The following is a 12,721-nucleotide window of genomic DNA, read 5'->3' as shown; positions in this document are numbered from 1 at the left end:
TATTTCCAAGCATCCAAGAGACTGTGAATAGTCTCCCTGTTTTCACTGTGTTTCCATTTATGCCTTTGTAACACGGAGATGGGAAGTTTTTAAGATCCTTTGGAAATGCCTCAAAAGCCTCAGAGAATAACTAACACAGCATGCTCATCTTCCCTTGTCCTCCATGCCTTCCCTCTCAGAGGCCAAGCAGAAAATGCTCCTGCTGTGCCCTGAAGGTTGACAAATAAAGCCTTTGGCCAGCCATCAGAAGAAGGGGATTTCAGAGCCTGAGCCCTCCAGGGAAATCACCCTGCTTGAGATCTGGACGTGGACTCTGGAATTGTTAGCGGGGTTCCCCCGACTCTTTGTGATTGTCATGTGAGTGGCAAAGGAGAAGTGCATCTTTTCAGTGAGCAAGAGCGGAGACTCAGTTCTTCTTCAAGCGATAAGATGTGCATTATTTTATAGAAATGGGGAGTGTTCGTTCCTCCGTTTGAGCATTCATGAAATACTCAAGAGTTTCCCTTACTTCAGCAAGCCAAGACATTGTCTGCTTTCCTCTTCACTCTAAATAAATAATACTTGGAGTTTATAAAGGGCTTTACAGTTTACAAAGCACTTTGCTCACATAATCTCATTTCATCTTTATAACCCTCTACAGTAGCTGCTATTATTCCTCTATTCAGATGAGGAAACTGAGGCAATGAGAAATAAATGACTTGTCCAGGGTCACATAGATCAAAAATGTGGGAGGTGGGATTTGAACTCAGGTTCTCTCGACTAGAAGGCCAGCACCCTATTCACTAGGCCATACTGCCTCTTGGCTGCTTATTAACAAATAGTCAATAAATCAGTAAGCATTTATTAAGGCCTGGTACTATCACCGAATGAAATGATTTCCACTTTTAAGTAGCTTATATTTCAATGGGAAGACGTGTGTGTGTGTGTGTGTGTGTGTGTGTGTGTGTGTGTGTGTTTTGATAGATGATAAATACAAATAAAGATATTTAACTACATAGTGGTTTGGGATAGAGATAGATCCTCACAGTTATGAACATCAAGGAAGTCTTCATGCTGTAGGAGGTGCTTGAGCTGAGGCAGAGGGGACACAGGGGGCACGACTGTGCCAGTGTCTGAATGACTTCACATGAATCATACCCCAAATAGACTCTAAGTAGCCCAGGTTATATAGTCTTTGGATCTGTCTGGAAAACAGCAAGCTGAGAATGTCAAATTACCACAACCCTGCCAACAGATGGTCAGAGCTGGATGTTTCTCTTAGAAGGTATTCTCTTAGAATAAGAAACAGGTCATCAGATCAAATGAGATAATATTTGTAAAGCCCTTAGCACAGCACCTGCCACATTGTAGGTGCTATGTAAAATGTCTATCCTCTTTCCTTCTTCTCTCGCTTTGCAAAGACACCCAAGGTTCTTCCTGCTCCTGTGGGCTGTGTCAATGACCACTAAAGCTGGATCCTTACCTTACTTACCCATCGCTGTGTGTTCGTACATGGCTGTGGAGCTTCTCAGCCCCATCCTGGCTGACTATTGAGAGGCTTTTCCAGTCCACACCAAAATCTTGCTTCTTTGCCTCCTAGTGTTCCATTGACTGTATCAAAGAGCCATTCATTCACCGCTCCCCCTCTTCTAAAACTGGGTTGAGTGTCATGCTAAATATAGCACAAAGGCCCCCTTTCCCCCTCCACCCCCAACACAACAGCAAGACCAATATTACTGTCCACATCCTGTGAGGCATGATTTTACATGGAATTTTTTGAGAGAGGTTTAGAAACCTCATAGAATCTTTGCAGGGAAGTTAGGACTCCACATTTAGATCTCTGTCAGGGCCAGGTCACGCTTTGGGACTCCTGATTTCCCAGGGCAGCACTTTTGTAAATGCTGGGCACTCTGGTTGACCTATCCATTATTTCCAAGGTTGGTAAGAACAGCATTTTTTTCACTCTGGGAAATTAATAGAGGCGTGGACTTTATAGATAAGAGAAGTGGTTTAGTGAGTCTGTTGGACTTTGAGAGTCAGCTCAATTCCAGTGGCATACCCTGGACCACTCTGGTGTGTCCTCCTTTCATCCCCCTCCCTTCCCCTCAGCCGTTCCAAATCCCATTGGAGATAGTAACAGAAGTGCAGGTGGTTATGGCCCAAAAAGAGACACTTGAGAAACCAGCCTAGCAAAAAATAGAGAGCCTTCAATTAATAGGCTCTTGATGGGAGATAAACCTAGTCTTTAGGAGCATTCGAAGGTGGGAGTAGAGGGGAAGAGAAAATAGAGATAGAAGAGAAGAGAAAAACAGCATGCCTAAATACTTCCAAAAATTTTAAGACAATTTCCATGTCTTATTTCAGTCATTTTCCCCATTGGCTCTATGAGGTAGGAGAAGGGAAGATGGAAATTATTTTCTCAGGTCACATAGTAGCTAAGGGCAGGGTTTGAACTCAAGTCTGCCAAGTGCCAACATTCTATCCATGACACCTGCTAAGTATTACCTCATTGTAGATGAGAAAATGGAGTCACAGCAAAGTTAAGTTCCCTTGCCCATGGTCAAACAGTTAACTAATGACAGAGGAGAATCCAGAACTCTGATTCCCATCGCTTGAGTCCTCTTTCTATCCATCTGGCTACAAGAAAGATCCCTTTTCTATAGTTTTATTTTCATAGCTATTCTTGCAGTGTGATGGTAGAATGTGTGGCATCATTTGTTTCAGGCTCAGGTTCACAGGTGGTAAGTTATTGAATGGCAGAGGCCTCATCAGATTTGTCTTTGACTCTCTCCTAGTGCCCAGGATATGGCCCCTCATAAATGTGTTGAATGCAAATGAAAAGAAATCAACTTAGTCTGTCATACGAGAGTTTAGATGGGATGGAAGGAAGAATTTACTGGTAGTGAATCTTCATAAACATTGGAATGGTTCACTAAAGGAGAATGATAACTACTTATAGTTTCTGGGAAAAGGATGGATTCTTATCTGGATGAGACAAAACAGAAGATTCAGAGCCAGAAGGGCTTTGGGCATCATCTAGTCCAATCCCCTCACCTTACAAAAGGGAGATGAGGCACAGAGAGGGTCAGTGACTGTGTGTAAAGCCACCCAGGCAATAAATAATAACTACAGAATTCAAACCCAGGGCCCCTGACTCCAAATTCAATGTTCTCTTCACTATACCCCATTATTATTCATCCTATTGGAAGTCAGGTGGATAGAATATACTATTTTTTGAGGTCCCCTGTAGCTCTGTGACTAGGATAACATTCCTCAGATAAGATAAAGTTCTTAGCAAATGAGGCTCACCTCAGCAGGCAAACTGACATTGGTGGGCAAAGATCTTTGACACTGTAGAATTTATATATGTGTGTGTATATGTATAAGTATACACACATATATGTGTGTGTGTATATGCATATACGCACACACACATATATGTAGCTTTAAAAAAAACTCAAAACATTCACTTGGTGCCTTTGGTCTTTTCATCACAGGCATTTCCTGACCACTGTTTTTTCTTCCCACAGCCTCTAGCTGAACCCTTTGCTTCAAAAAAAAAAAAAAGAATCATAGAATGTGAGAGTTAGAAGGGACCAATATACCAAAGGAATCCCCGCTATAATATATCCCACAAATGGTCATCAAGCTTGATGATTATGTCTGAAAGTGTGAAGTGTCTATAGTATTCTGTCTTATTAGCTTCCCTACTGTGTGTGAACAAATGTGTTTCATTTTCTCTTCTTCATTTTTTTCTCTTACTCTTATGTTCAGCTTTCTTGGAGTGATCATTTCATCTGCATTGCTATGCACATAGTGTTTTCTTGGATCTTTTCATTTCACTCTGCATCGGTTCATACACACCTTCCCATGTTTATCTAAAGTCCTTATAGTCCCCACTTCTTATTGCACAATAATAATTACCCTGTTACATTTGAATCAGGGTAGGACCATGTAAAGGACATTGAACTTGGAGTCAGGGAACCCAAGTTCAAGTCCTAGCATCTGCCCCTTATGACCAGATGACCTTAGATAAATTCCTTACCCTTTCTGGGCTTCACTTTGCTTCTCTGTAAAATGAGGGGGTTGTACCAGATGGCTTCTAAGGTCCTGTCTATCCCTAGATCTAGAAACGTATAGTGATAGTCTTTTAGCCATTCCCAGATTGATGGGTCACTACTTTCTTTCTGGTTCTTTGCTATCACTGAGTGATGTTATGAATATTTTAGTGTATATAGTAACTTTGATTTTGTCTTTGACTTCCTTGGGGTATATGGCCAATAGTGGGATTACTGGGTCACATGATAGAATTTTCTGTATCTCAGAAAAAAAAAGGAGGAGAAAGGGATGGAGACATATGCTCTTCAAATAGCTCCTATGTCCATTTGTTCCATATACTTCTCCACTGGTCTGTTTCTGGTAAGATTTGATTCAGCCATTGTGATTCAACAGTCCAGCTGTTCCTATAGGTAATGCAAAAATCCCTTTATTAATCTAGGACATAATGTAGATCATTGAGGGCAGAGAGTTCACATACCTCCTGGCTGGCACAGAAATTTGAGCATGTGACTTCAGGAGATGTTCCAGAGCATCATGGAAATGGCTATACCAGGACACTGAGCAGCTGCCAAACTACCTATCCTTCTAAGGAGAGCAGCAAATAGCCTGGTTCAGACACTGACTGCTGCTTTTTATCCCGAGACAAACCTTTCCTGTTTGCTGCTTTGTGGCAGACAGCATAGGAGTTACGTCTGATTTCTTCTCAAAGCCCCATATTACAGAAACAGTCAGGTCTTTCAAAGGGAACCATCTGAAGAAAAAGAATCACAGAATCATAAAGTTTTTAGAGGCCGCATGAACTTTAGGGGTCACTTAGTCTTCTTTTACAGGTGGGGAACTGAGGCTTTGAGAGATGAGGGGACTTAATTATCTCTAGCTAGAGAGCTGCTCGTCTGGAACAGTCATTTTGCCCGAACTTGTTAAATTTGTATGCGTGCGGCACCTTCCACCTCTCCCTAGGGTGATGGAGGGACTGGTTGGAAAAGTAAAGTTGGTTGTGACTCAGGACTGGATGCTTTATTTATAATTGCAGCCACAGAGGGAATGAAGTATAAACATAATCATTTCCACTAGTTTCTGGGCAAAAGTACAGGGAATGGGAATCAAGAGGTCTGACTGCTTGTCTTAACTTTGTCGCATATTTCACCTGTGTGGCATTGAGAAGTTCTCTGCTTCTCTGTTCTCATCTGTGAAATGGAATATTAACAATAATAACTCACCTTCAGATAGTGCTTTGTATTGGATGGAGCACTTTCCTCATAATGATCCTGCAAAGGTAGGGAGGTAGTGCAATCTTCAATTTACAGATGAAACAAGTGAGGCTCAGGGAGGTCAAAGCCATGGTCAACAGCTTTTAAGTGGTAGAGCTGAAATTTACTACTTTTGAGTCTTTCTATGACCACTCTTAATAATAATAATGATAACAATAATTCCTTTGAGAGGCAGTATAGCATGGTAGATAGAGAGCCTCCCTCAGTCGGGAAGATCCAGGTTCAAGTCCTGCCTCTGACACTTAAATAGGCTGTGTGACCTTGGGCAAGTCACTTAACCTACCAATGCCTTAAGCCACCCTCTCAGTTATGTAGTAATTGCTGATCTGCTCTGATAGAGCAAGTCTGCACAGGGAATTCCCTATATCAATAAAATGACAAGTTTATTATTCTTCCCCAGCTCTCTGCAACAAAACAAAACAAACCTCCTACCACTTTTGCTTTATATATCACTTTGTACTTTTCAGAGTTCCTTTACATATATATATATATGTATATATACATATGTATATGTATATGTGTATGTATATGTATATATTATTCATTTCATTCTCACAAAATACTCTGAGATAGCAGGGCAACTGTTATCATCCTCATTTTTGATAGGAAACTGAATAACAGATAACTTGCCCAGGGTAATATAATCAGTTAAAGCTAGAGTCAGGATTAGAATTGAAGTCTCTTTACTCTTGAGTCCATAATGGCCTATGACATGAAGAGTGGGAGGGTGGGTGAGACAAGTGGCATGGCCTGACACTCCCTGCCTGATGAGGGAATCATAGATTCCACCCTTGGGTAGTTCTGGTCTTGTGTTTTAGAATAAAAGTGCTATGTAATTATAAAAGATTATATTGTCAAGTCTTCTCCTCCCCAAAGGGACTCTGATGAATATGGAGAGGGAAGTCATCTGGAGATCTCTGGGGCACATGGGGGTGGGAGTCCTACCCGTCTTCTCAGAAGCTGAGTAATCTTGTTTATTCCCTGTCTGCTTCCATGTTCCACTGGGTAAGTTGGTAGTCAAGTGCACTTATCTTCTGGGGCTAATCCGGAGATACTGAACAGCAATCCTTCAGTCCCTATGCAGAGTGGGACAAAAAAAGCCCTCCGGCCAGGGCCTAAATGGAGCATGGGGAAAGTGATTCTCTTCCTGGAATTGAGGTCATGCCCTGCTTCCCAAGAGCAGGTGGGAGTGGGGCAAAGGAATTCCTCTCTGTGTTTGGGAATCCACATTCTCCAGCGTTGGAGGGAACATCTGGTATAGCTTTGATCTCATTCCTGTCCTGCCTTAAATTAGGACTGACCACAGATGCCAGGGCTGGTAGCCAACTGTGGAACTGAGCCCAAGCCCTAGAGCGGTTGGTGCTTAAGCTCCAACGGGGATCTTAGTGGCACAGAGCTCCCACAAACTAGCATTGAGGCTATGCAGGCCCTTTCATCCATGGACTCACAGAGTCAGGGTTTCTGAAAATACAAGATAGGCTAAGCTAAGGGAAGGACTTAGGCAACTTTTGCCTCTCCGTTGTTAGAATAAGCCAAAGGGACTGCTACCTGTGTCCCAGGGCTGATCCTTGATTTGTGAGGATCATAATATAGATTTAGAGCAAAAAAAAAAAAGACATGAGGCTGTCTAGTTGAAACTCTTAATTTTACAGATAGAGAAACTGAGGCTCAACAAGGCTAAGTGACTTGCCCAGCATCCTACCGACAGTAAGGGTCAGAGGTGAGATTTGAACCCAGGTCTGTAATTTGGGGTCACACATATAATGACATCATCTTATTCCTGATCATCTCTTAATGGGAAGATAACAGTGAGAAGAACATTAACTACCAACCCAGTGTTCTTTCTACCATATCTTCCCATTAAAAGATGAGTAGGAATAGGATGATGTCATTATATATGCAGCTTCAAATTACATTACTGGTTGTTAGAAGGCTTAGGACAATACCTGTATGGTTTCAGTTCATAGGCTGTTGCCACTGTCTTTTTCCTTGCTTCCCTGGAGATCTCAGTGGCATCCGTGTCATGGATAGGGAGGGAAGAGTTGTGTCAATGCAGTTACAACTAAAGGGAGCAGACTCAGTTGTATCAGTGACTACCATAAGGACTAGTCCTGGACCAGTTAGCTAGGTGAGGAGAGGTGGTGGTATTGAGAGCTATGATACAGGTTCATGGTAGCCATCCCAATTCCTCCTTGGGGCTAATTTCAGCCCCATGGAAAACTCCCAGTCTTGTTACCTTGGTGGCATGCCTGTGTTCTCACCCATGTATTATCTCCCTTTGAGGTTTGTAAACTGTCAACCAGGATGGTGAGTGAGCCAGAAATGATCCTGTAAGGAATTAAGGATGTTTAGACTGAAGAAAAGGAGTCTGGGGGCTTAGGTCAGAGGAGAGAGGGATGATGGTTGTCTTCTAGTATTCAAAGGGCTAACGTGAAGGAGGGGAATTTGATTTGCCCTACTGGCCCCAGAAGGCAGAATTAGGTATAGCTATACTTCTGCTGCTTACTGCCTTGGGCAGGTCACAACTTTCCAGGGCCTCATCTGTAAGATGGATTGGGTTAGAGACCCACTGAGGTCCCATTGATCTCTTGGTCTAAGATTCTTTGACAATATTAAATTGAAGAGAAGCAGATATAAGAATAGAATGTTAGCCCAGGAAGAGAACATAGATATTGCTTGGCCCGGTCCCCTTCCTTTCTTAAGATAAAGAACCTGAGATCAGGAAATTAAATGACTCTCCTAGAGGCAGACAATTAATTAGTGTCAGAGCTAGGCATGAAACTGGGAATTACAGCTTGTAGTCCATTGTCCTTTTCTTTGCTCGTGGGTCCTGCCTAGCTCTAAAGTTCTGTAATTCTGAGACTCTCTGTTAATGGGAAGGGGTGAAGATGTGGGTGTATCAATCAGTCAAACAACTCGTTGCACACAGACTATATGCCCAGCCATGCCTAGCACTTCTAGGTATACAGGAAAAGTATATCATGGCCCCTGCTCTCAGAGAACTTACAGATTACCTGGGAAAACAAGATGGACACTGAACCATACATAACAGATTGTGACTAAATGCTCACTTATTTGGTACAAAATAGAGGAATTCAGGGAGGAAGCAGATCAGTAAGAGCTGGAGACATTGAAGAAGACTTCACAGCTCAAGAGCCAAACTTGAGTTTGATTAGGCCTGCGAGGATGGGTAAGATTTGGGCATGCAGGAGAAGGGAAGCAAAAAAGAACAAAAATGGGGCAGCTAGGTGGCACAGTGAGTAAAGCACCGGCCCTGGAGTCAGGAAGACCTGAGTTCAAATCTGGCCTCAGACACTTGACACACTTACTAGTTGTGTGACCTTTGGCAAGTCACTTAACCCCAATTGCCCTGCCTTCCCCCCTGCAAAAAAAAGAACAAAAATGATGAAAACATAGCTATGAGAATGAGTGTAGCATAATAAATAATAAGCATTCATTAAGCACCTAATCGTGCAGAGAGAGCATTTTGCTAGTTGCTTTGGGAGAGAAGGGTAAGGAAGACTGTCCTTACCCTGGTGGTAAAAAAGTAAGGTGGTACCACTTATTAGAAGGATTTCAGTGATGGGCATGACATGTTTGAACTTTGCTTAGTAAGCAGTAGGGAGCCATAGGAGATTTTTGAACAAAGGAACGAGATGACTAGCTGTATGTATAAGATCTAAGACATGGAGGCTATGAGATCTGGGACAATGAGAACAACCTGGTTTAGAAAGGAAGATGTGTGATTGTAATGTCAGTGGGGGGTGTAAGATCTTCCTCACCCATTAAACAGGCCTCATGTGGAGCCCATTAAGGGAAGCTTGCTTATAGGAAGGCTTCCACACCTTTTGTTAATAAGCTAATTAGGCAATGAGTCTGGTTGTGATGCCGCCTGGCTCTGAGCCTATTAGCTGAAAGAGGATATATTGTGAGTGGTGAGGTTTCGCTTTGGGGGTTCGCTTATGAGAAAGATGTTGTGATTTCCTGGTCGAGACTCCGAGTGGCTGTATGTTCAGAACCCCTTGACTCCTCAGAGGAAAAGGCTCTCTCTCAATTCAGTGGTGGATGTAAAGCTTTGATTCAGGCAGTAGAGCCCTGTCTGTTGGTCTTTATTTCTCTTTTGTGTATTTCCTCTGTATTTTATTTAATTAAAGAAGATCATTGATCCCTTTTAAGTTGCTTTCCTAGTAAAGCAGATAAAAGAACCTGCACTAGCAGCCACCTGTCAGTGTGGTTGCCTTTACAGTGATGAGGAGCAATAAGAAATAAGGGGGTTACACTTGATATAGTAGAAAGTGGGGAGCCATTGAAGATTTTTGAGCAAGGGAGTGGCATCATTAAAGAGTCCTTAAGAAAAGTCTGGCCGTAGTATGTGAGAAAGACTGGATTCAAAGGGGCTAGTATAGTATTTTAGGTGTGGGGCTATGAGGGCATGGACTAAGCTGATGGCAATGGAAATGAATAGGAAGGAAGGGATACAAGAAAATTTTTGGAGAAAAAATCAGTAGGACTTGGTGACAGGCCATGGAGGGGTGGGAGAGGGGGAGGTAAAGGAAAGGAGTTGAAGATTTGTGATTTCTTCCATTCGTAGGTCACTAGGGGAATAGACCACAGAGTTAGGGAAGGAAGGAAACTTAAAGTTCATCTCTTCCAGCTCCTTTATTTTACAGAGGATGAAACTGAGGCCAGGAGTTGTTCAGAGACTTGCTCCAGGTCTCAAAGAGTAAGTGGCAGAGCTAGGATTCAAATTCAGGTCCGCTGGACTCCACTGCACCATGATGGTTTTACCATTGACAAAAGAAGCAGCATGGTACCATTGAAAGAGCCCTGACTCTGGAGGCAAAGGACCTGGGTTCAAATCCTATCTACCTCTGATGCTTTCCACCTGTGAGACCTTAATCTCCCTGGGCCTTGGTTTCCCCTTTTGTAAAATGAGAGGGGCAGACCAGATGGCCTCCGAGGTCCCTTCCTGCTCTAAAGATCCATGGTCTTATGATTCCAAACCAGGACAGAGAGTTGATTTGTAAGGGAGCTTGATGGATATGGGTTTGCACCTGTGGAACTTGAATGCATGTTGATTGTATGTTGCTGTAAGGGAGGGAGCTAATGTGTCTGTAGTGTGTATAATCATTTGTTCAAATGTCTTCTCATATATGCATAGATAGTACCTACAGCTCTGCATGCATGGGCCATGTGCACCCTTACCTCTGAGGATGGCTGACATGGAAAGAAGTTAAGGTACCTGTCTTGGGGTACATTTGAGCATCAAGATTATTATTTCTTTCTCCTCTCCAGAGACATGGAAACGGCCAGTCAGGCAACATGGCAGACCACAATGCCCCGGCACTTATGGAGCTTGTGAGGGAGAAGGAGGAGAGGATTTTGGCCCTGGAAGCTGACATGACCAAGTGGGAACAGAAGTACCTGGAGGAGAGCACCATCCGACACTTTGCCATGAACGCTGCTGCCACGGCAGCAGCAGAGAGGTGAGACCCCGTTATTTTTGATGGCATGCATAGGGGAAGTTGAGTTTGGAGGCCAAGATCACAGAGTCATTGAGGACTATAGCTCAGGTGACTTCCCAGGGGAGTGACTAAGTGCTCTGCTGACACAACGAAGAAAGATCTGACATGGGTAACTACTAGTTTTCTTACCCAAAAACTATTTTGTTGTTCTAAGATAACATTAATTCATGATTTTTCACTTCTTCTTAATATCTCCCACACTAAACTATTAACACAGTGCCTGGCACATAGTAAGCACATAATAAATCTTTGTTGATCGATAGATTGGTCTCTCCGAATCAGCAGATCCCAGTGTAGCAGTAATAATCTTTGTACATCTAACCAGTTGCACATTTGGCCCCAAAGTTTGCTGGATTATCTGTTGATTATCCAAACAAAGGAGAAGGAACCAGCAGAGCATCTAATCTAAAATGGCAAATAACCCAAATAATTCTGGTTTTAGGATGTGTTTTTGTATCTAAGTTTGAACATGGGGTTATCCAACACATTTGAATACACCAAAACTTTAACCAAAGTTATGGAACTATGGCAGGCCTGGTGGCTAGGACAATGAATGGAATGTCAAATAGACCTGGGTTTGAATCCTGCCTCAGACACTGTGTGACTCCCCTTACCTTCATGATCCAATAGAAAATCTTCTGTTCAGTTCTTAAAGTCCTTTGTAACCTGATGCCTTCCTAACGTTCCAGTCTTCTTACACTTCACTTGCCTCCACATACTCTACAGTCTAGTGATGCTGGCTTCTTTGCTGTTTCTCAGACAAGACATCCCCTCTCCCAACTCCAGGGATTCTGACTGGCCCTCTCCCATGCCTGGAATTCTCTTCCCCTTCCTCTCTTGGTTTCCTTCAAGTTTCAGCTCAGATTCCATCTCTGCAAGGAGCCTTTCCCACTCCCCCTTAATGCCTCTGTGATTATCTCCAATGTAGCCAGTGTATGGCTTATTTGCACTTGGTGGTTTACATGTTGTCTCCTCCATTAGATTGTGAGCTCCTTGAGGGAAGAGGCTGTTTTTACCTTTGTTTGTATCTCCAGGGGTTAGCAGAGTGTCTGACACATGGTAGGAGCTTCTTGACTTGACTCTGGGCAAGTGTCTTAACCTCTATCAATCTTAGACTGAAAAATAGTTAGAAAAGTCTATGAAGGCTAGAATGTGAGCTTGGGCTAGAAAAATATGATTACGGAAGGACTTGAATATTAGAATACAAGAGGTTACATTGGGAATGCAGAGCAAGTGGCCCAGAGGGGAAGATTATTACAAAGGCATAATTGAAAAGAATTTTCAACTGATTGAGTGTGGGAGATGAGAGAGATAACCAAGATGACCAAGGATTCAATCAAGGAAGATGCCAGTTCCCTGATAGAAATATCAAAGAAAAGGGGAATAGCAGCTTTGGGGAAGATTCTGATGAGTTCAGTTTTAAAAAAACACAGTAAGTTTGAGGCACCATTTGGACGTCCAGCCAGAGAAGAAGTTGAAATTTACAGGATCTTCATGTTGGAAGGAACTTTCCAGTCCATCTAATTCAGCCCATACTTTTAAAAAAAATCCTTTTTACAATCCACCCATACAACAAGTGGTCTTCCAGCCTTTGTGCGAAGACTTCAAGGGAGTGGAAAACTACCTCTAGAGATAGCCCATTACCCTTTGGCATAGCTCTGATTGTTGAGATGCTTTTCCTTACATCTTAAATTTGTTCCTTCATAGCTATTACTTATTGTACCTAGTGCTCCCCTCTGGGGCTAAATAGGACAAGCCAAATCCTTCTTCTAGATGACTACCCTTCAGATATTCAAAGGCAACCATATGTCCCTTATCCTCACCCCACTTTGTTCTTCAAGACAAATAGTTTGAGATTCTATGACCAGTCCTCATGTGGCATGATCT

At 42.7% G+C, this 12,721-nt stretch overlaps 1 protein-coding gene across 1 annotated transcript in view; it reads left to right on the top strand.

The window, feature by feature from the left end:
* Positions 1-12,721, top strand: part of AMOTL1 (angiomotin like 1) — a 166,349-nt gene that overhangs the window by 134,750 nt on the left and 18,878 nt on the right. The window contains exon 9 of the mRNA XM_036744064.1: positions 10,605-10,795. Coding sequence (XP_036599959.1) covers positions 10,605-10,795 — 191 coding nt within the window. The remainder of the gene's footprint in view (positions 1-10,604; positions 10,796-12,721) is intronic.

This window comes from Trichosurus vulpecula, chromosome 2 (genome assembly GCF_011100635.1).
Source record: "Trichosurus vulpecula isolate mTriVul1 chromosome 2, mTriVul1.pri, whole genome shotgun sequence".
In the NCBI taxonomy this organism is placed as follows: Eukaryota; Metazoa; Chordata; class Mammalia; order Diprotodontia; family Phalangeridae; genus Trichosurus; species Trichosurus vulpecula.
The sequence above is the reverse complement of the archived record's forward strand: the minus strand, read 5'-3'. Positions and strand labels throughout refer to the sequence as shown.